Genomic DNA, 25,725 nt, shown 5'->3' with positions numbered 1-25,725 from the left:
TGGTGAACAGATTTATCACATCTAGACTTACCATCTGGTTGGATTCAATGGGGCTATCCTTGATCAATTCTGTGAAGTGGATGGAATTCTTCACGAACAATGTTGACTTTCTTGCTAATGGATTAATTATGTCCACAAGGAAGCGGCTCAGTGGATGACATGCTGAACCTCTACAGCTCACTATAAGTCTTAATGAAATACCCTCCTTGTGAATCTTAGGGAGACCGTACATGTGTGGTAGTTTACTGTAGTGTTGAATCAGTTGTCTGTACTTCATTGGTGTAAAGTGATCCTTGTTCTTGATCAAAATCTGTGACAACTTCCTCTCTGTTTTCAGAGTTTGGTCTTTCTTTTCTTTGCTGTAAGACTAATAAGACTTGCCAATTTTTCAGAATAGTCAGACTTGTTCATCACCACTGTAGCATTTCTCTTGTCCGCTGGAAGTATTGTGATGGAATTGTCACTCTGTAGTCTTATGATAGCGAACTTTTCTTCCTTAGTGATGTTTGGTTTGAGAAGTTTCGCTTTTTCTAGTACCTATCTCACTTTCCACCTTAGTTCAACTCCCTGAGCTTTTGGTATCTTTATGGCTATCTCTTCAATAGGGGCTGTTATGTCCAAGTATGGAATGCGCTTGATGGTTGTCGCAAAGTTGAGACCTTTGTTCAGTACTGCTTCTTCAGAGCTTTCTAGATGTCGGCAACTTACAGTAATTACTGTTTTCACAGGTGGGTGTGGGACTTCAGTCTTCATTCTTTGACCTTTGAGTTTCATAAACTACTTAATCTGGTGTGTCTTCACCATTTCAAATTCTTTCATGTACAACTTTTCTAGATCTTGTTGGATTCTCTTTCTATCATCATCTCTGATTATTTTCCTAATTGATGAAGATAATAATAATAACATCGAAAAATACCTTAGGAATGAGAACCGAGGTTCAACATTTCCCAAGACACCTAATGAAGGCTGGAGGGTATATCAACCAAAACGTTGTATTAACAACAAACAAGATGAGGACAAATATCCATCAAATGTAAATAATGTAAATAATGTATCTATTCTGATGTTTGTTGATACACTAAATTTGAAACAAATGCTTCTATAATATAGTAATAGACCATGTTATTTTCTACTATTCTAGTCTAACAATCAGCTATGCTATAACACTCTGCAGTATTATACCAGATAATGACATACTCACTCACAATGATATATCCAAATACAACATAATTCTAAAATTTAAAATAGAATTGGTAAACATTGATAGACATGAACATAATAATAAATTCTTACTTCAAGTGAAACAATGTCTTCTGGGTCACACTCTGCTTTCATCTTACACCAATCGGGGAGAGAGAATTCTCCTCTGCCTTCTCCAAAGTTCGTATCACTCAGAGACTTTGCAGAAGATTTTGATAATGAAATGTCCATTTTAGGTGTAAACATGTTTAAAGGCTCATCTCCTGGAACCAGAGCTGTTGATAGTGTCTTTGTAATGGTTTTCATAGAATCTCGAATTTTTTTAGTCTCTTTCGCTGCCTAAGGAGTAAATATTTAATTTGCTTTATAATTTAAATGGATCAGAAATCAAACTTTTGATATGCAAAATTGTGCAACTGAGAAATTTTGGAAAATATATTTCAAGACATTAAAATAATACAATGCTTAGATGAGAAATATAGCTAACTAAACAGCAAATTCCACTACCAACAGATTGTGTCATAAAACCATGCTGTACTGTATCTGTCACACCTTACAAATGGCTCAGTCAGCCTAGTTGTAAATAGCTATCACTGAGTAAAAGCAACTCCCTTTTGTGGCACTCTTAGTTGTAGCACTGTATTTTTGATAAGTGGTTTGTCAGTTTGCAGTGGAGAGTTCACTGTTTACTGTGGATATAGTTTGTAGGGAAATGAATATTAGCTGACAGACCAGAGAAGTGATGCTTTTTATCTAAGTATTGACCTAAAGAACAGTGAGCTGGCAGAATCATTAGCATGTTGGACAAAATGTTTAGTGGTATTTCATCTATCTTTACCTTCTGATTTCAAATTCTATAGGGGTTGACTTCGTCTCTTATTCTTTTGGGGGTCAATAAAATAAGCAGTACTGGGGTTGATAACATTGACAAGACCCATCCCTGCAAAAATTTTATACCTTGAGTTGATAGTAAAAAGGATTATTAGTACTGGACCACCTCCATTGCAAAAGCATTTAATTCTTGCTGTCAAACACTAAGTAACTGTAAATAGGCAGTGGTAAGAAGGGAGAGTGTGCATGTGCACATGTGTGTGTGTATGTGTGTGTGAGTGTATGTGTGTGTGTGTGTGTGTGTGTGTGTGTGTGTGAGAGAGAGAGAGAGAGAGAGAGAGCACTCTATAATTGCCGAGAAAGTTTGTAAGCTTGCAAGTGAAAATCTATAAACTGTCCTTCTATCCAAGGGAAACAAGATATTATCATTGTTGTTTAGTCAAAAGTTGGCATTTCTCAGGCAGACTTTGACCCAGGGCAGTCGAGCCATGATAATTTCACTATTTTTCCAGTATAGTGCACTTTAATCAACCTAATCCATTGTGTCCTTTAAGATAGTAGAATGTAATTTAAAGACTTGGCTGCTATTTTTTTTTAGCAGACTGAGCAACCACATACTATCTCCCTCATTGGTGTGATAAACTATGTGTCTAATTCCTTGATACCTTGAAAATGAGGATAGGCTTGAATATTCACAACTCTTACAGGTAATGATGGTAAATAAAAATGATTGAAGAAGATAGTTAAACATTTTATGTCAAAGTTTGCTTACTTCTTGTGTTTGTAACTCTTTATTAGCTACATATTTCAATTCATCCAATCCTCTTTCTGGATCTTGAGATGAAATTGCTAATAAAAGTATAGAAAATGTGAAAAATTATGGTTTGAAATAGGAAATATAATAATAGGTATAAATGCTTCAATACATTTGATTTCTTTTGCAATTCAAAATAAAGCATAATCAATAAAAGATGGAAAGTGTCATAATTTAACTTGAAATTCTTACAAGACCAATATTCAAATAATAGATCAAGTTGTCCTTGTATATTACTGTTATTTAATCAATCACACAGGGTAAAAAATCAAAGTCTAATTTGGTTGGATTTGAATTCATGATATAAAATGAGTAGTGATCTTGCAGAATCATTAGTACACCGGGCAAAATGCTTAGCGGTATTTCATTCATCCATACCTTCTGAGTTGAAGTTCCACCGAGGCCAACTTTTCCTTTTATCCTTTCGGGGTCAGTAAAATAAATACTAGCCGAGCACTGAAGTTGATGTAATTGACTTCAATACTTCTGAGTAAGAGTATAAAAAACTGAACCCTCTGTTAAGCTATGTTGAGCCAGTATGGTAGAGTAGACTCATCAAACCAGTATGATCTCAAGCTCAAATTTATGGCTTCTCATAGCGATGCCAGCCATATGTTGGTAAATCTCCTCCACAAACGTAAGGCAGTTGAGGGTGAAGACGAGTTCTGCTAGGCGGAGAAGGGTGGTGGTGCTGGGTGTGGGGTTGGGGTGACGGTCAAGGAAATATTAGCAGGCTAAGAGACCATCATACACACACACACACACACACACACACACACACACACACACAAACAAACACACACACACACACACACACACACACACAGGTGTGAGATATGCATCCTTTGCTATGAATTGAACTCAGACTTTTCTTTGAAATGATTTTTCCAACACTTTTATTCACCATATTTCTATCTGGTGATAGGACACATAGGAGTCAAATTAATAACCTAGGAAAACCACAGATACAACTAATATAACTTATCTGAGAAATATGTATACTTACTTTCTTGTTCGCTGTCTAGATCAGTGTCATACACCATAATATCAGCAACAGATTCCATGTCAGAAATAATAGGATTGGTGATGTGAGAATTCACGGACTACATAAACAAAAATTTATTATTATTGTTCCACTAGAGACTTGCAAGTGGTGGAAAAAAATTAGATAAGTAGAATAATCCAGGATCAGTTCCAGCTTATTGCTTTATTACTTGAGAAAGTTAATACCTTTAGGAAAAGCATGCATATCACAAATTTATAATGATAATTGAAGTGGAGAGTGAGTTTAAGATAGAGGCATTCCAACTGAACTGAAATGCAGTTCTGTGTCCATGAATAAAGATATTATGGAAATTAAGATTGTTGGCATCATAGTAAAGGAACAGGTCTACATTGCCAAACAACATCAGTAGGTACCAGATGGACCAGTTAAATTGCTTAGGATCTGATTTGATCTAGATCTCCAGATGGATAGGAACTAAGATAAGGTTACAAGTAGGATAGCTTGGCCAGCTCAGGCAAATATGAGTTGAGAAGAAGCTCTTGACAAAAGGTCAAGAAGAAAATCAGCAAATACTTATGTCACTTCCATAATGCCTGAGCATTGTATTTGGACAGAGTGGAATATCTGCTCTTTCATTTCTTTCAAAAGGGACACATTTCATTACACTGGTTTGAGTCATGACAGTGATGGAAAGATATCAGGATCACTATGAGCATATTGAAGTTAAAGAGTTACACTGATTGAAGTAACCTCTCTATCACAGTACCTGTGTAATCCTATTAGGATGAATCAATGAATATTCCTATAGAAAGTTATTAGATTTGGGTCAGGATCCCCTGGTATAGTGTAATCACTTCCATAAATTGGTGCTCAGTTGTGTCATGCTACTGATATTAGTGCCAACTCACTATTTAATTTTGATCTGATGGTTGGCTTTTCCAGCTGGAGATTGAAAATCGATCTCCAGCCTGATCCTGAAGAAACTGAGTTACCTGGACTAAGTCACAGAGTAAGGTTGATTAAATCTAGTCCTGGTGACTACCGCATGATGCTGTCAGTGCAACAAATCAGCTATACTTTGGTCACTGCTCATCACTATGGTGACTGACATGTGACATTGTCCACCTCAAAACTGAGAATAGCCTCTATGCCATATAAATAGTTAATTGCCAATATACAGGGGTTGGACAAAATAATGGAAACACTTTAAAATTTCAAACAAATTTATTTTAATATAGAATAGGACCGCCTTTGGCAGTAATTACAGCTTGAATTCTACAAGGTATGGACTCGTACAAAGTTTGTATTGTTTCCAAAGGAATTTTTGTCCATTCTTCAGCTAAAACAGTCTCCAGTTCTTGTAGTGATGATGGTGGAGGATATTGACTCATTACTTGTTTTTCTAAAATGCACCATAACTATTCAATAATATTGAGATCTGGGTACTGTGGTGGCCAGATAAGATGTTCAACTTCACTAGAATGTTCCTCGTGCCATTCATTAACAACTTTAGCTGTATGACTTGGGGCATTATCATCCTGAAAGATTGCGTTTCCCTCCAGAATCAGTTCTGCAGCTATAGGATGAACTTGATCCGATAAAATGCTCAAATAGCGTTGACTATTAATTCTGCCATGAAGGGAAACCATTGGGCTGGTGGATTTCCAAGATATAGCCCCACCAGATCATCGCAGATCCTCCTCCATGTTTAACAGCTGGAAGAAGGCAGTCTGAGTCAAATGCTTCTTTTGGCAGTCTCCACACATAAATTCGGCCAGTGGTCAGAAATAAGGTAATGGATGACTCGTCTGAGAAAATAACATTCTTCCACTCCTCTAGGGACCAATTCTGAAAGTTCTTACTCCACTCTAAACACTTTACAACGTTCATTTTTGAAAGTAGTGGTTTTCTGCCATGAAATCCAGCTTTGGGCAGCTTCCGTTGAACAGTTTTTGTAAAAACTGGGTTCTTGAGGTATTCATTAAGCTCTGCAATAATTTTGGGAGCTGTACATTTGTGATCCTTTCTAACAATTCTCGTAAGAGTCCGACGGTCCCTATCTGTAAGTTTTGGTTTTCTTCCAGAGTTTTCTTTTGACAAGGAGGTTTTTCCCTCTTTCTCAAAGGCTATCATTACTTTCGAGACAGTACTTCTTGTTACACCAAATATTTTGGCTGTTTTCATTATGCTAGCGCCTGCCATATGAACACCAACAATTTGATCTCTTTGCAAGGCTTATAGATCTGTCATTTTAATGAATTTTAAATACCTTTTTCTGATGATATCTGAAAAGAAACAGCAATTTTAGCAAAACATATTAAGCAACACTCATAATAAATCAAAAAACATAAAAATAAACAAGCTTTTGACAGTTTTATAGATACTTCAAAATTATGATGCCATGATGCTAGCTGTTTCCATTATTTTGTCCAACCCCTGTAGTTTCCTGAGGAATTATTCATGTAATGACACAGATTTATCATGCAATAGAGTCCTTATGTTTCTGTCTGAATAAGAATCAAACACGTAGCACATAAGATCACTCATGATTTAAGAGTATCATCATGAATTGAATTCATTTAAATGCACATCTATATTTTTAAATTATGTATTACTAGGTAAAGGCATGGCTGTGTGATTAAGACATTTGCTTCCTAACCATGAAGCCTTAGGTTCAGCCCCACTGCATGGCATCCTGACTAAATTCTTACCAATGGATTTGGTACATGGAAAGTCAAAGAAGCCCATTAAGTATGTGTAAATATGTGTGTTATATATTTACATACATACATACATACATACACACATACACACATACACACACACATACATACATACATACATACATACATACATACATACATACATACAAACATACATATGTAACCCTTAAAATTATTTGTAGGTTAAAATAATTTTGTTTCCAAACTATTTTCATTGAGTTCTTTTTTTTTTTCTTTTTATGATTACAGATATGACTAAAGAATTCAATTTCAAATGTAATCACCTCAAGAGCCTGTCCGATAGTGGCCATTAAGGATTCTCCTGCAACAGCTAATTCTTCTTTTGGAGTATCTTTGCCAAGTCTTTTGAAAGTTTCAGACATCTTTCCAATATTCGTTATAACGGCTTTCTGGAATGATAAAAATTGAATCAATAAGATATACAATCAATATCATTGGAGGATAAAATTAATTCAATTAACAATACTTGCCAGATGATATTTTCCACATGAAACTAAATGCCTAATACTCATTGACCAGCTGTACAGAGGACCTCATACTCAAAATCTTGTCATAATCTGAGAAGACCTAGTTATAATCATGGCCAAGATTCTTGGAGTAGGCTGACCTGGTGATTATATTCTAAGATTCAATAGTGGTTTCACATAATCTTCCTCAAGTTCATTGGTGAACATAAATGCAGTCTTCCTTGTACTGTAAACTGTGTGGTACCTATTTATAAACTGGCACTCCATTGGTTACAACAATGAGAGTTCCAGTTGATCCAATCAACGGAACAGCCTGCTTGTGAAATTAATATGCAAGTGGTTGAGCACTCCACAGACATGTACTCTTAATGTAGTTTTCCAGGTGATTCAGTATGACACAGAATGTGACAAGGCTATCCCTTTGAAATACAGGTACTACTCATTTTTGCCAGCTGAGTGAACTGGAGCAACATGAAATAAAGTGTTTTACTGAAGGACACAATGCACTGCAGGGAATCGAACTCATGACCTTATGATCGTGAACCAACCTCTAAGCCATATGCTTTTGGTACTTGTTTATGGATAAGTGTAATTAAGACTTCTGACTTTAGAAACGAAGCAAAACCAAGTACTTCATGAGAACATACAGCTCTTTGCCTGGTGGACTAACATCATATTGGTTTTGGCCAAGCTGTGATTCTGCTGCTTTTCATGCTTGTCAATGGTTCTAAGTAGAATAAAGCTATAAGATTAATGGAAAAACAGAAGAGAATTGAAATGTAAAATTGAAGTTGAAAATAAAAATTGGCTCAAATAACAGAACATGATAAAGAATTCTATTTCTAGAGTATGGTGAAAGGATTAAACAACAGAAATTTTAGATCCATTTAGCATAAATGAATCGTTCATGGCATTGAAGACATCAAATGTTTGAGATGTGAATAAATAATTTCTTTGTAACTTTAATTGATCCAAGCACTCTTACCTGAGCCTCTCTCCCACATTCTTCTGTGTATTTACATACAGCTGACAAAGTACTTGATGTCAATTGTATACCGGACATAGTTGAAACTGTAATAGTGTTTAGTGCCTCTGCCATTTTTGCTCGTCCCTGTAAAAGCAAAAATGAAGAATACATTAAAAAAAAAGTTTGCAAGGACATGTGACTTCTGCAAGTAGAATCTGAGAGAAGTCTGTAATATAATACATATGCCACATACTTGAATTCTGGAATTTTTAAAATGTTTAATCTGTGCATATAATTCACCTGATGAAAATGGTTTTTTAACATGATGTAATAACTCTATTTATCAATAAAATCATGTCCAGAACAGCTGTAGTGAGTGAGCCACTATCTATCTGTTGTTATTTGTTTCTTATGTACATATATATATATATATATATATATATATATATATATATATAAATTTATGTGAGGAGGGATTAGACTTCTTTTGGTATTTTGTCCTGTACTTGTCTCTCATGCTTTTACATATTTTTCACCCTTTCGTGATGTCCTGTTCTCATTGTATATTTTTTGGTATTTTATCTCTTGTGTGTTTATGTTATGTACTTTTCACTCATAGGTGATATCCTGTACTTGATGTATTTTATATTTATTTATCTATAATCGAACGCCAAGCCGCCTTGTCCATAATAACTTTTTAATTTTATTCATAATTTCTGACTCTACTCTCTGTTCCCTTTCTTTCTTTCTTTCTTTCTTTCTTACTATCACTCTATAATCCTCTTAATTTTCCATTTCTACCCCTCCTTCTTTGCTGTCCCATCTATCTTTCTTCCACTAATTATTATCATTCATTCCTTCTCCCTTTTCCGCACTCCTTTTGTTTCTTTCCCTCATCCTCTCTCTTGTCCCCTTCTCCCCTGCCTGTTTTCTCCCATGTGACTATAGGCCATTTTTCTCACCCCTGTCTTTTCTGGATGCAACGTCCACATAGATAGACATCATTTTTCTTGCCTTCTGATATTTTTTCTCTCTTTTTTTCTCTTCTACTATTATCTCTTCCTTTATTTATTCTATATCCTTTCAAAATTTCTCCTAGGCATTATCCATTACAACACACCTTGGCCTAACGGCCCTTAATATTCGTCTTCATTGATTGTTTATTCTGTACGTCCACTCTGTTGTTGTTTGTTTGTTCAAAGCTGTAACTCTCCACAAATTTTGTAGTTTTAAAATTTCTGGATGCTGTTGTTTTATGAAGGTTTCCTATCTTGTCATTGAAAGCTTGAAATAGGGAGTAATTAACAGTGAACAACAGAGGAGGGGTCAGACTTCTTTTGGTATTTTGTCCCGTACTTGTCTCTCATTATGTGTTTACATATTTTTCACCTGTTGGTGATGTCCTGTTCTCATTGTATATGTTTTGGTACTGTATATATATATATATATATATATATATATATATATATAATATGATCTGTAGGGTAGAAACATCATAGAAAGGAGCATATTCACCATCTCCTTCAATTACTGCTTCACATTTGCTTGGCAGACGGTCAGACCATCATTTAAAGATATTTTTGTTAAATATTGTTATTGTTTTTGTTGAATAAAATTTGTTGAAAAATGTCGCAATAATTATGCACCAACTCAATGTCAACACTAGTTTAAACACCTACAATGAGAATAATATTAATGGAGATGTAGGAATTAGAATGTATATGTATATGTTTATATATTGGGAAGGGTAGAATATGAGATTCTAACTGTCTTACAGGAAAATATTCTGTTATATCTATGGGAAGCAGGGAAGTTCTTTTCCAAAATTGTCATAAAATTATTTCCTTATACAAATGTAAATATATGTCTTGTTTATATATTTTTCAGTGAATGATCTTATTTGAGTTTCAGTTCTGTTTAAAACCATCCACAGTGTCTATGTACATCTTTCTCTAGCCACAATGAAATATGAATAGTAGCTTTATAAGCTCACTAGATATGGTAGTATTTGTAAAGTGGAAGTTCCAATATTCATAATTTTTTTGTGCTTATGCTAGTAGCTAATTTGATGAAGTATTAGTATGAGTATATATTTTGTTGCTGAATTGTGGTATAGCTTGTTGAATTGTTTAAAGAGCACATTCTATCCATGACAAAATCCTTATCAGTTATAAAACATAACATCTCATTTTATGCATCCATATGGACTTGCCTTGAACATATATGCCATAAGTGCAAGACAGCAGAGTCAAAGCCTATTCCATAAAAAATAACGCTCATAGAAGGGTTTCAAATAATGCAGTAAGTTAGTGAGACACATATTAATTATACAGTGCTTTGTATAGCAAGATAGAAGGGTGGGTGGGGCCATCCAATTTTTAAGCAGCATTCTTTGAATGGTTGGAAAAAAACTCACAGGAAGGAGATATAACACACATCAATTATATAATGCATATATTGCCAAAGGTCTTAGTCACTTGTAACTGCTTCCATGAGACCCCCACCACCGTTCGAATGCTGGACTTCACAGAGACAGTGACAAATGACCGAGACCTTTGGTGATATATCATGCTTGAGAAGACATGTCAAACCAAGTGAGTTCATAGTCATGGCCGATGCCAGTGTTGCATAACTGGCACCCATGATGGTGGCACATGAAAAGTACCCACTACACTCTTGGAGTGTTTGGCATTAGGAAAGGCATCCATTCATAGAAACCATGCCACATCAATTCGAACCTGGTGCAGCTCCTCAGCTTACCAGTTTTCAGTTAAACCATCCAATCCATGCCAACATGGAAAGCAGGAGTTAAATGATGATGATGATGATGAGGATGATGATGATGATGATGATGATGATGATGATGATGATGATGATGATGATGATGATGATGATGATGATTATGGTGATGATGATGAGGATAAGGATGATGATGAGGATGATGATGATGTGTAACTAAAACAAGAAAGATGTATTGCCCATGATACCTATTTAGAACAAGGGTGGCTTTGCTGTGCATTTTGAAAGTTAAGAAAATTAATAGTAGATTAACTAAAAAGTGCAGCAATGACTGTGGAAGAATTGACCAATTTCACTTTGGCTGCTTACCAATAACTTTCATTATGGGAGACAACCAAGACAATAAGACAAAATTTTCCAGAATAAGGATGTAAATAAAGTAGACATACTTTGGCTCGAAGGGATCGGTCTTGTTCTATTTTACTGTCAAACTTGTTGGCTTGTAGTTCTTGCAATTCAGCATCAGATAACTATAATCAAAAGTAAAGATACTGTATAAGGCAAACATTCAAGAAGGATTCAAGTAAATGAAAGAATATTCTGATAGGGAAAAAGTAAATTAGAAAAGAGTAAAAGTCAAGCAGAAACTAGAAAGAAAATTTGTTTAGAATAGCCTACATTGGAATCAAAATAGCCAATTACTGTCATCTGTGGACATCCAATACTAAACAAGAAATTATAAAATGGATCCTGCAGAGATTGACTATCAGTAAAACAAACTGTATGCAGATTTGATTATCTGGAAGTTTATATAGCACTATAAACTCATTACAGTACTAAGTAAGCTTTCAGAATCAAATTAATAGTTTGTTAGCAATGTAAATGGAGAACTATTGGGTTTTGAAGCTTCTTTTATCTTTTACCTTTTACTTGTTTCAGTCATTAGATTGCGACCATACTGGGGCACCACCTTGAAGAATTTTTTGTTGAATGAATCAATCCCAGTATTTATTTTTTCAAAGTACTGGTATTTATTCTATTGATCTCTTTTGTTAAACTACTAAGTTATAAGGATGTAAATACACCAACACCAGTTGTCAATGGGTTAAGGACACAAACACAGACACAGACACACACACAGACACACACACACACACACACACACACACACACACACACACACACACACACACACATATACACATACATATATATGACAGGCTTCTTCCAGTTTCCATCAACCAAATCCATTCACAAGGCTTTGGTCGATCCAAGACTATAGTGGAAAACACTTACCCAAGGTGCCCACAGTGGGACTGAACCAGAAAGCATGTAGTTGGGAAGCAAACTTCTTACAACACAGCCATGCCTGCCGTAGAAAGGATTTGCATATCTTCCAATGCCTTTACCTACTAAACTCTCTCTTTTACCTTCATTATTTTTACTCTTTTACTAGTTTCAATCACTGGACAACAGCTATACCATGGCACTATCTCTAGATATTTTTTCATTATATAAGTTCATTATATTGATCCTAATACTTATTTCAATCTTGTACTTAATTTATTATGATTACTCATATGAAATTTTAAAAACTTTGTGTTAAATAAAAAAAGAAAAAAAAAATTAAATTTTACAAGTTTCTTTCCTTACAATTCCTTAATTTCAATTTTAAATTTCTAATCCTGCTTCTTAATTATGACAAAATGGTTATCTCTCTTGCAACAGCTATAATCAGCAATGAATTCAGGAAAATCCATTTTAAACTGTTGATGATGGTAAAGACATACATATTTATAAAAAGATGTCTTTTCCACATTGCACATCTGAAGGATTATGACTAAAAAATAACAGCTTGAAACAAATGTAACTAAAACTATAATTATTGCCTACTATAAAACATTTTCATTAGGTAGAATGCCCTGAAAACAGTTATGAGGTAGTATCAAAAGAGTTCCTGGACTAGTTCTGTAGCATGCCAACAGATACTAACACACAGTGAGAACTAGCAGTGACCTTCATGAGGCAGTGTGCCAAGTGACATTGCTCTGTTCACATTGCAAGTTGTGAAATTTGTGTTTTTGTGATCATGTGTATGTTATAGTTTGTAATTTTGTCATGTTAGCACTCCGTCGCTTACGACGTCGAGAGTTCCAGTTGATCCGATCAACAGAACAGCCTGCTCGTGAAATTAACGTGCAAGTGGCTGAGCACTCCACAGACATGTGTACCCTTAACGTAGTTCTCGGGGATATTCAGCATGACACAGTGTGACAAGGCCGACCCTTTGAATTACAGGCACAACAAAAACAGGAAGTAAGAGTGAGGGAAAGTTGTGGTGGAAGAGTACAGCAGGGTTCCCCCACCATCCCCTGCCGGAGCCTCATGGAGCTTTAGGTGTTTTCGCTCAATAAACACTCACAACACCCAGTCTGGGAATCGAAACCGTGATCTTATGACCACGAGTCCGCTGCCCTAACCACTGGGACATTGCGCCTCCACAAGTTTGTCATAGTCAGGAAAAAAGAACCAATATGAAATTTTGTGTTAAACTTGGGAATTCTGCTACAGAGATATTGAGCATGCTTTGGCAAGCTTACGGAGACAAGGCAATTGGTCATAATCAATGTTTTGAGTGGCACAGGTGCTTCAAAAGAGGAAGAATGCCCCTGGAAGATGGTGAGTGATCTGAAAGACTTGCCATGGGCATCACCCCAAAAATGTAGTATTGTGCACTGAGAATTCGTCTCCCAGGGTCAGACAATCAATGGACTATTCTACTGTGACATTTTGGAGTGGTTGAGGGAGGACATTTGATGAAAACAACTGGATCTGGGGAGTGCAAAGAATTGGATTCTTCATCACGAAAATGCAGCCTGTCACTGAGCTCTCCTCACTCAAGAGGTTCTCATCAAAGACAACATGGTATTACTTCTGCACTTACCCTATTCACCAGATATAGGTACTGTGGACTTCCATCTCTTCTTTAAGAAGAAAAGGCAGCTCAAAGGTCACCATTTTAGCACCGTTGTCAAGATCCAGAGTGAATTGCAGAACGTCCTTGACTTGATTACGGAAAATGACATTCCAAAAGTGGCAGTAATGCTGGGATCAGTGTATTACTGTGCAAGATGACTATTTTAAAGGAGATGATGTTAAAACTTAGGTAAAGAAATAATTTTTTTATTAAACATAACTAGTCTGGAACCTTTTGATATCACCTCATATTATTCTAAATGTAAACACTAAAAACTTTCCCTCTTTCATATTGATTCCTAAACTACTAATATTCTAGGAAGAAAAGACAAAAAAAAAAAGGAAATAAAAAAACACTCCATGAATTTTCCCCAGACTGTAACTATTTCCATCTTTAATAAAATTACACACTTCATAAAATGTGGAATTAAAAAAGTCACTGGTTATATCATGCTGTTGATTTTCTAAAAGAACGAAATAGCACTATACATGATTACCAATAACTAGAAAAAATTTTTGATCTTGCATTAGCTAAAAAAAGGTAAATTCCATGCATCATTTTCCATTTAATTTCTTGATTCTAGTTTCAAATTTCTAATCCTGTTTTGATATTATGAAGAAATGAATATCTTCCTTGTGATAGCTGCAATTGTTTTATCATGTTTTATCATGATCATAAAAACTAGTACAAACACATATTTAATTATTTTCTGATGAACTTACCACTTCTGTTTCCACTGGAACTCTATGGTCATAATCTCGACCATATCCTGTAGATGGTCTTTCACTGTTATTGGCATATGTTTCTATAGAAGTTGTAAAATAGTTTCAGAAAGCTATAACAATACATTGCATTTATGAAAAACATACACTTTAGTTTTACATGAACAAATATGCATGTATATCAATCTTCATACCAGTATGCATGCACACATTTATGGTTATTTAATAGTATGCAAATATGTGTCATTATATCCATATGTGTATAAATGAATAAATGTGTATGTTAATGCACATGCACACACACACACACACACACACATGCACATAATTGTATGTATCCACAAGTATATACAGCTTGGTAACATGTAATATGCTTTTGCTAATTGTTTTAGATTCCTATATAGATACAACCAGATAATATGTGTGTGTGTGTGCGTGCGTGTGTGTGTGTGTGTGTGTATTTTCACATACACACATATGTGGTAACAAGGCAGATATAAACCTGAAAAGGTGCATCTTAATTCATCAAATTTAGAACACTCAATTAACTAACTAGAAATCAGTTAATGCTATGATCGCTGTCTAAGTGAAATAAATAGACTGAATGAATCTTAAACATGCATGTATGTGTACATGTATGTATGTATGTATGTATGTATGTATGTATATACAGGGTGTTCAGGTTAAATTTGATGATTTATTATGTCTCTTTTGTTTTTTTAGGAAAATCTTGATATATTGCTGAATAGTCAGAGGAATTGGGGAGCATAATGATTAAAGTTGTAGTTGAAAAAACGTTAGCTGACCTGTATGACTGGAAATCATTTAAATGTTGGAAAAGAGTGGCCTGTATCATAATTATTTGCATCGGGTAACAAAACACCGACATGGTGATTGCTGTTGAATGCTCTGTGAAGATTGTAAAGGCTGTAAGATGTTACATGGATATCATAAAAACCAAGTTCCCCCAAACAGTGATGGTCTCAAGAGAGGGTGACATCATGCCACTCCTCCTCTTTGAACAGGGTCTTAGGCTCAATTCAGATGACTATGTAAAACTGCTGGAGATTGGTGAAATCCTGGCTGAAGAAAATTGCTGCAGGAAGACCATATGTGTTACAGCAGGGTTCAGTTCCTTGCCATGCCTCTTGAAAGAGTCAACAGTGGTTGTCATAGTACTTCTATGACTTCATCAGATTTAGTTTCTAGCCTCCTAATTCCTGTGATTATAATTCTATGGATTACAATATGTGGAGCATGGTTTAGAAAGAAACCAACAACTCTGCCTACAACACTATGGCTGAGCTAGCAACCAAGATCAAGGAAGTGTTTGAAGATCTTCCCAAGGACACAGTGAGGAATGCATGTGCCAGGTTTTGGAGCCATCTTGAGGCCATGGTGGAAGCTGAGGTCAGATACTTTCAGTCAACTGTTATCTCCCAGTCATAATTTAGTTGATAATCTTTGCTTTTTAAAAATACCTTTATTTTTGGATGGGATATTGTGTTTTCTTTAACCCAAACACCCTGTATGTATATCTGTATTTGCTGTTTTCCTGATTGGAATTTTGAAGTTTATTTGGACTGGTTACCAGTTCATTGAGAAGGATGTAAACAAAGGCAACTTGTTTTGTTAGTCATCCTGTGTGGAAGCATTCATCCTTTAAACTTCAGGAATGTCTCACAGATCTTTATTGTTCCAGATAGCAGTGTCATCTGTAGTATATGGATCAAAGAGCTATATCTTTTCTCCATGAATCCATGTTCTCCTATATTTTGAGCTAAATGGATTAGTGCAAATGCTTCAGCCCTAATGATTATTTTTTTATCTTTTATTTGTTATACTCATTGGACTCTGGCCATGCTGGGACACCATCTTGAATGATTTAGTCAAACACATCAATCCCTGTACTTATTTCTTAAGAATGATATTTATTCTATTGGTCTCTTTTGCCAAACCACTAAGTTATAGGAATGTAAACAAATAAACAAACCAATGCCAGTTGTTAAGCAATAGCATAGGGTAAGAAACAAACTCACACATACAAATATATATACATATACATACATACATACATACATACATACATACATACATACATCATGGTGCGTGGCTTAGTGGTTAGGATATTCAACTCATGATTATAAGGTCATGAGTTCAATTTTCAGCAACACCTTCTGTCTTTGAGCAAGACACTTTATTTCACATTGTTCCAGTTCACTCAGCTGGCAAAACTGAGTAGTTCCTGTATTTCAAAGGGCCAGCCTTGTCACATTCTGTATCATGCTGAATCTCCCTGAGAACTACTTTAAGGATACATGTGTCAGTGGAGTGGTCAGCCACTTGCATGTTAATTTCATGAGCAAGCTGTTTCATTGCTCAGAATAACTAGAAACCTCATCATCATAACCAATGGAGTGCCAGAATATATATATATATATATATATATATATATATACAATGGTCTTCTTTCAGTTTCCATCTACCAAATCTATTCACAAGACTTTGGTCAGCCTGAGGCTATAATAAAAGACATTTGCCCTAGGTGTCATGCAGTGGGACTAAATCCAGAACCATCTGAGTGGTCTCAGATAATATAAGAAAACAATGGATTTCAATAAGCAGAGAAATAAATATGAATCATGTGAGTGTATTCATGTTTATGCATACTGATACACATAAATACATATACAGTAACAAAGAAACCAACAAATAACGAAACATACGTTTGTACGTGATGATGATGGCCGTCCACTCGTGACTGAGGAAGACCATTGCCGACCTTCAGGAACATTGTGCACTCTAGGACTAACTTATATTTTGCATTTGTGGCTCCGTTGGTGGCTAATGAGCCCTGCTCTTGATAAGCATACACGACTGCAAACATTGCAGATTAAGCTTTCCCCATTCACATACATACATTCACATACATACATACATACATACATACATACATACATACATGCATGCATACATACATACATACATACATACATACATACATACATACATACATACATACTTTATTGGGGCACTGGGATATGTAACACACTGCCTAAATACCAATCTTGATAAATTAAGCTTTTCAAAACCAGAAAGGAGAAAGCTGATTTGCAGACTACAGATCCAAGCCATCACTGGAACTTTAAAAATCTGTAAAACTTTCCAGAAGTTTATCATTTAAGTATATATGAGCATGTCTAAAATGCAACTATATGCATGAGAATACTTACTTAAAATGAAACATACATATCTGCACATATATGCATACATACAAAAATACTTTGTTGATGTTGAAATTCCAATGTATGAGCCTTAGGTCTTGGTTAGAAACTGGCTCTTTCTTTGTTGGCAAGAAATCTTGAAATAAAACTGAATAATGACATACATACATACACATACACATACACACACTACACACATACACACACACATACATACATACATACATACATACATACATACATACATACATACATACATACATACATACATGGAAATAATTACAATTACAAGCCATTAATAAAGCTGTAAAAATATATAAAACAAGGCAGAAGTTTAATCTGAAGTATGTACACATATATGTATATACAGTCAAAACTGACAGACTCAAACATGCATAGACATGTAAGCATACACATATATACACAGAGTCACAATCATAAGCCCACACACATGTATACACATACGTTAGTATATACATATATGTATGCATAAAAAATAGATAAACAGAACATCTGCAAAGACATGTTTAAATCAATTCATTTCTCTTTATGGTAAAGGGTAGCTAAACTTAGCGTGTTGCTGTTTACGGTACATGCACAATTTCATGCAAGAAAACAAGACATTCTTACATGCAAGTTCATGCAGTGCAAACATCAGTTTAAACTCAATAATACAATGTACAATGTAATATATATTAATATACGATTTAAAGTAATCAATGTCAACTGAAGCAAACGTTTCTTAGGTAATGTCTGTTCAAACTTCAACTACCACTACTGTCACTCATTACAATAGCATACATAAACACACACACATATACACAAACACATACATATGCATGCACACAAATATATATATTTATATGTGTTCCATCTTTCTATCTATACCTCTGTCCTGGCCTCTACTTCACTGCTATACCCTTCTGTCCCTTCCTCCTTGTTCCACTTCCTCCCTCCACCATCCTCTCTATCTATTTATCTATCTGTCTTCCTCTATCTTCCTATCTACCCTTCTGTCCTGGCCTCTACTTCACTGCTTCTGTCCCTTCCTCCTTGTTCCATTTCCTCCCTCCACCATCCTCTCTGCTCTCCTGTGACCCGTGGTCAACTTTCTTTTCACTCCAGCCGCTGTGAAGGCAAGACGAACTACTAGCGTTCTACCTCAGATTTGCGTTTGGCCGTACGGCTTTTGAATGTTGTTTTCACTGTCCATTTTTTCCTGTCTTGGTTTGTGTATGCCACCTTGGAATCCTCTGTGTAGTTGGTTGATCCACTACTCAGGAAGAGACTATTCTAGAGTACGTCCTGTCTGGTCTTCGAAACGTCTAGATAGAATAGAGACAGCTGATGAAGGGATATTCCAAGGGGCTTTCCGTTTTCCTATGTGTTCGTTCCGTTGTCTGTAGTTTATTGTTCTAACGTCCTGTACCCTGATATGCATGTATATACACATGTAGATGTAAGTATGTACATATATGTGTGTATACATGTATATATATTCTTTGTATTATATATATATATATATATATATATACATGTGCATATGCTCATTATATACACATATATACTTGAGGAAGTCAATAATTATACACACTTTCACCATAACATGTCTTTATTATTGTCACACTTCCTTCTGTGCATGCAGGTTTATACCTGGTACTATTGTGGTCATGTGATCAAAGTTTGAGCCCAATCATGCCAGTTTTCTTTCTGGCTTTACAATGTAAGCATGGCTGCTCCACTTCCAATGCACACCAAAGAACAAGGAGCAGTGATCCGATTTCTCTGGTAAAGGGGTGTACATTCAACAGTGCAAGATACAGTGCTTTGCTGGCCAACAAACTGAAGCCAGCAATTCACACCAAACATCAAAACCTATTGTCAAAGAAAGTTTTGTTGTTGAATGACAATGCATGCTCACACATGGCCACCCAGACCATTGAAACCATTAACCAATTGGGTTTTGAGATGCTGGAACAACTTGCCTACAGCCCAGATCTCACCCCTTCCAACTATCATATCTTTGGACAGCTCAAAGATGGCTTGTAAGGTCATCAATTTCCCACGGATGAAGATCTGAAGGAAGTAGTGCATAAATATGTTTGGTGTGAATTGCTGAGAAATTGGATCACTGCTCTTTTTTTTCTTTGAGGTACATTACTAGTGGAGTGGCCATGCTTACACTGTAAAGCCAGAAAGAAAAATGGGAAGAGGGATGAGAAATATCTTACCATACTCTCTTTTTCTCTTTTACTCTCTTTTACCTGTCTCAGTCATTTGACTGCGGCCATGCTGGAGCACCGCCTTTAGTCGAGCAAATCGACCCCAGGACTTATTCTTTGTAAGCCTAGTACTTATTCTATCGGTCTCTTTTGCCAAACCAATAAGTTACGGGTGTGTAAACACACCAGCATTGGTTGTCAAACGATGTTGGGGGGACAAACACAGACACACAAACATATACACACACATACACATATATATATACATATATACGACCGGGCTTCTTTCAGTTTCCGTCTACCAAATCCACTCACAAGGCTTTGGTCAGCCCAAGGCTATAGTAGAAGACACTTGCCCAAGGTGTCATGCAGTGGGACTGAGCCCAGAACCATGTGGTTGGTAAGCAAGCTACTTACCACACATCCACTCTTGTGCCTAACATGGTTACAAAGTTATTAAATCAACCACATTATTTGATTGGTAATTACTTTACCGACCTTAGAAGAATGAACTAAGTGAACTCTGGTAGGATTTGAACACACAATGTATAGCAACATTGAAATATTGTATGATATTTGACTTGCAGCTCTAACAACTTTACCAATCCATCACTCTCTAGAAAAATAAGCATTTGAAATTTATTTCACTTTGGACATTCATTAAGAACATTTTGCTATGCATATTTTTTATTCTGGATACTCAGTTATTTTACAATAACCACTACTCTAGCATGCAACAAGTTCATGCAATCACTACAAGAAAAAGAAAGGGGAAACTTCTTCATACATTCATTAATTTATCATGCAACATGCTATTATTGTCCTCAAGGGCATCTTACTCACCTGTAAAATCTTCAAATTGTCTTCTGTAGTTCTCATTTTATCATTATTTTAAATTTCATGTTATATAATGTGTGTGTGTGTGTGTATGTGTGTGAGTGTGCACATGTGTATATGTGTGTGTACATGTGTGTGTGTTTAATACACACACACATACATATATATATATATATATATATATATATATATATATATATATATATATATATATATATATATATATATATATATATATATATATATATCTTTACACACACACACATGTATACAATGATTAATTGTTTTCTTCTAGAAAATCTGAAAATCTAATAAGCATATTACTGTGTCATGTTATTTATGTTGTCATTATTTAGCCCTAGGATAGCCCTGATTGAGTAAGCATATGATCAGAGAAGTTCTAGACATAATCATCATATTTTTTATAGCAACAACTATCTAGAACTATACTGAATCAGACTTCTTAAAGATGGTCGCCCCAACCATTTGGATATTGCTATGTATATTGACAAATACCATATATGCTGGCATATAAGACACTTTTTTTAATTCTAATATTCTAATAAAAAAAGATTGCCTAGCATCTAATGTGAGTGTATTACAGAATGTAATTTCACCATACACTCATACTGAGTGTATGAGTGTATGGCGAAACATATTAAATTTGTTTTTTTCCATAAAATATACTTTTGAATTAGGGGTATGTCTTATGTCAGAATGTGTCTTATATGCTGGTAAATACGGTATATTTTAACACATAAAAAGATACAATATTTTGATGATTATTTAAATGTCTGTTGTTTGAGTAAGATTCTTAGCCTAGGGCATTGTTTTGTTTCTTTGGACAAAATACCTTATTGTCTTTCAATGCAGCTAACTCTGTACTGAAAGCACAGAGCCATTGGAAATGTAAGTTAGTTTGCTCAAACTACAGAGCAATCTAAGATATATATTCATCTATATTTAAGCATCATTATCATCATATAATATCCATGTCCCATGCTGGCAAAGATTGGATGTTTTAACAGAATCCAATGGGCCCAAGGACTGCATCATGCTCTAATGCCTGCTTTGGCATTGTTCCTACAGCTAGATGCCCATCCTGGCACCAATCATTTTACAATACATACTGGATGCTTTTTCATGGCATCAATGCTAGTGGAGGTTGCCATACAATTTGTATGATTAAGACCCTTCTCAACTGAATGGGGCAACAGGAGAGAGGAGGGAGAAGAGGAATAAAGTGCTTGCTTAGCCACACTTGCGAGTAAGTGTGACTTTGTAGCTTGTACTAATCTTTTGCTGACTGTTTCAAGGGTTTATATAGTCACAAGCAAATATAGACACACTTTTAGACTTCCCACACTTGACTCAGCAGAACATAGAGGATGGTACAGCTGAAGGCAGAGAGGGCTGTGTCATCACTTGGCAGATATTCAGTGTCAGATGGGAACCACATGAAATACTATACTTTGGCCATGTACATGATGCATTGTATGGTCTAGGAATCAAACTTATGACCTTATGATTGTGAACCAGACATCTTAACCACTAAGCTACGTGCCTTCAAAAGAATAATGTAAAGAGAACTTAATGTATCTGGTAAAATATAATCTTCAATAATTTTCTACATTGTTATAACACCTCACTGGTATGAAACTTCAAGTAATGGAAAAGTAATCAACAACAATAGTTGTGTGTATGTATGAGAGGGAGAGTATAAATATGTAGAAGCATGTATGCAGAGAGAGAGAGAGAGAGAGAGAGAGAGAGAGAGAGAAAGAGAGAGAGAGAGAGAGAGAGAGAGAGAGAGAGAGAGAGAGAGAGAAAGAGAGAGAGAGAGAGAGAGAGAGAGAATTGATAGAAGTTGTATTGAGAAAAACTTGGTTACCAGCCTGGACTACTATTGAATCAAAATGGATTCTTTCTCCACATTTAACTTTCTTGAAGGTGTTTTTATCTACAATAAAACTTGGTTTCATATATGATTAGTTGTAAAATGAAACATACAGGAAGGGATCAATTTTTTAAATCGACTAAAAGCCAAGCAGAAACATGCAAAGCACCTTTGTCAACTTTCTTACTAGCGCTGTTCAATGCTGATGCCAATGTGGTGAAGAGTGTGTTGGTTTCCTGCATGTCACCATTTGCTGCCACCTGATCCAAATCTGCCATTGATCCATTATTCAATTCATCTAGAAGACCTTGTAGATTTTCTTCAGACATTGGTAGAACCTAAAATTATATATATATGTACATGTATTATATATCACTGGTTGAAGAATCTCATACATAAGGATTTTGTGCACTCGGACAATTCACTTACACCCTTCTCCTCTTCTTCATCATCATTTTAATGTCTACTTTTCCATGCTTGTGTGTGTGTGTGTGTGTGTGTGTGTGTGTGAGAGAGAGAGAGAGAGAGAGAGAGAGAGAGAGAGTATAATTGGTGCAAATATGTTTGTGTGGTAAAAAAGTCTGCTTTCCAACAATGTTCTTTGGTTCAGTCCTATTGCATGGCACTTTGGGTAAGTGGATTCCACTATAGCCCAAGGGGTGACCAGTACCTTATGAGTGAATTTGGTAGAGAGAAATTGTGTGGAAGCCTGTCATATATATGTGTATATATATATATATATATATGTGCATGTGTTTTTCTTTGTGTGAGTATTTGTTCCCCACCCTCATCCCTTCTCCTTGCTTGACAACTGGTGTTGGTTTGCTTATGTCCCTGTAACTTAGCAGTTTGGCAAAACAGATGGAGAGACTGATTGAATAAGTACCAGACTTAAAAAATAAGTACTGGGGCTGATTTGTTCAACTACAAACCCTTCAAGATGATGCCTTAGTTTAGTAACCAAAACAAGTAAATGATAAAAAGTATTAGAGACAACATTGTTCAATGTAACCTTCTTCATAAGGAAACATAGTAAGCTATACAACCACATAAGGCCCATGTTATGTAGAAAATTAAGTACCACTAAATTTACCTGTTTGTAACTTCTATTAATAGATGCTTAGAGAAGGCAGCAAGCTGGCAGAATTGTTAGCACACCAGGCAAAACGTTTAGTGGCATTTCATCTGTCTTTATGTTCTTAGTTCTAATTCTGCCAAGATTGACTTTGCCTTTCATCCTTCCAGGGTTGATAAAATAAGTACCAGTTGAGCACTGGTGTTGATGTAATCAACTTAACCTCTCCCCCAAAGTTCCTGGCCTTGTACCAAAAATTTGAAACTAAGAGATGCTGAGAGAAGAACTGAGAGTGAGAGACAAGAAGATGACTGCTAATAATCATATATATTTAGGGTAACAGATGCACAGAATTAGTATAGCTTACAAAAAATGTTACATGGTATTTAGTTACACTTCTTTATGATCTGATTCCAAATCTAACAAAGGGCTACTTTGCCATTCATTCATGGGGTAGACATCAATAAAATAAGTACCCTAAAATCCTGGAATTATTAAATTTGTCCCCTTTCAAAATATAAAATAACTATTGTTATTCAAAATTTAAAATAACTTACTGTAACTGTGCCCATAGGATATATTGTATAGGCTCCCAATGGGTCAAACACTTTGCCAAAAACTTCCATTTTATAATTATCATAGTCAGGACCAAGTGGCATATACACATTAAGGGTGCTATCAATTCCGAAAGCAATCTGGTTCAGTAAACTGCTGTCTTTGTATTTAGCTGTAAAATACACATTTTAAAATTATTATATACACTTGTTTTAATTAGATTTACCAACACAATTTCTAACTGAAAATAAAAATCATACAAAATATAGAATGTGTCTTGTTAAGTGCTCCCAGTTTAGAGTGCTCAGTGCATCCTAAATCGGGGGTGAACTCCATAGTTACATCTCACTGCCATGTTAATGTGGTGTTCCCTTTGATATGGAGTATGATGAATACAACCTTGGTTGTGGCTAGTGTGAAATGGGTTTTAACAACCAGTGTAATATCAAGAGTAGTTCCCAGTATCCCCTTTTGAAAGGAGTCACAGACTAGGCTTGTCAGGTTAAAGTCATAAAACCTCCAAGAAGAAAACTCTGATTTCATATCCAAGATAGATGGAGTACATGAGCATGGACAGCACTGCAATCATCTAAGGGAAAGAAACTCCAACAGAAAACTAGACCCACATCAGGTTTCAATGGTTGGGCTGAAAACAAACTTCTCATTATAGAAATCTCAAACATTCAGAAGATTCCACAGCATCTTGAAGAAGCAGTGATTTGTGACCTGGAAAGAGAAGGAAGTATGCACTTGAGTGAAAATCAAGTGGAAACTCAGGGCTCAATTACACCACTTGTCAACCGAAAGATACATAGGCCCTTGAAGGAAGAGAGAAGTGCAGAAGGCCCAAGAACACCTGGAGAAGAACTGTTGAAAGAGAGAGAAAGAGAGAGAGAGGCAAGTGGATGGGAAATGTGAACCACAGCCACTGACAGGGAAGTAAGGGAAGAGAAAGTGGAAGCTTTATGCATCATCTAGACATGAAATGGAAGAAGGAAGAAATACAGTAGGTAGATATTAAAAATATCTTGACTAAAGTCAAAGCTTTATTTCTTTTCATGGGAGAGAAATGAAATGATATGAAGTCCATATCTTTCCCAAAATGATTAGAGACTCATGTGACGTAAAATGGCTTTGAATGGAGACTTAAAGATCTTGCATTAGACATATGCCAGGAGCTTGTATTTTGTTATATGACATTCTGAACCATAGAATATCAAAATTCAAAAATAAACTTTCCCTTCAAGTACATCTCTCTGATAAAGGAAAACTATTTCTGGTTTAATGTAGTAAGTACACCATAGCTACACTTAAATTTTGTTAATTTTATCTTTGGATAAACACCCTAAGAGAAAAGTATTGGTTTAGTACAACTAGTGATCACTTCTCAAGTTATCCTGCAAGTCAGAAAGTTCTAATTTTCATTTTCCTCTAAACTTGCTCTCATT

General features: G+C 35.6%; 1 protein-coding gene across 2 annotated transcripts in view; it reads right to left on the bottom strand.

Annotated features, from left to right (window-relative positions):
- The window catches only part of LOC106877357 (polycystin family receptor for egg jelly), a 140,664-nt gene that overhangs the window by 27,496 nt on the left and 87,443 nt on the right, over positions 1–25,725 (bottom strand). Inside the window, exons 17-25 of one of the 2 annotated variants that reach the window (XM_014926242.3) lie at positions 24,280–24,449; positions 22,817–22,985; positions 14,468–14,550; positions 11,218–11,298; positions 8,048–8,173; positions 6,859–6,984; positions 3,852–3,948; positions 2,804–2,880; positions 1,294–1,539 (exon numbers count right to left, since the gene is read on the bottom strand). In XM_014926242.3, coding sequence (XP_014781728.1) covers positions 1,294–1,539; positions 2,804–2,880; positions 3,852–3,948; positions 6,859–6,984; positions 8,048–8,173; positions 11,218–11,298; positions 14,468–14,550; positions 22,817–22,985; positions 24,280–24,449 — 1,175 coding nt within the window. The remainder of the gene's footprint in view (positions 1–1,293; positions 1,540–2,803; positions 2,881–3,851; positions 3,949–6,858; positions 6,985–8,047; positions 8,174–11,217; positions 11,299–14,467; positions 14,551–22,816; positions 22,986–24,279; positions 24,450–25,725) is intronic. The other variant, XM_052967101.2, reaches the window with a different exon arrangement.

This window comes from Octopus bimaculoides, chromosome 4 (genome assembly GCF_046866305.1).
Source record: "Octopus bimaculoides isolate indiv1 chromosome 4, ASM4686630v1, whole genome shotgun sequence".
Classification (NCBI taxonomy): domain Eukaryota; kingdom Metazoa; phylum Mollusca; class Cephalopoda; order Octopoda; family Octopodidae; genus Octopus; species Octopus bimaculoides.
This window is presented reverse-complemented; position numbering and strand designations above follow the sequence as displayed.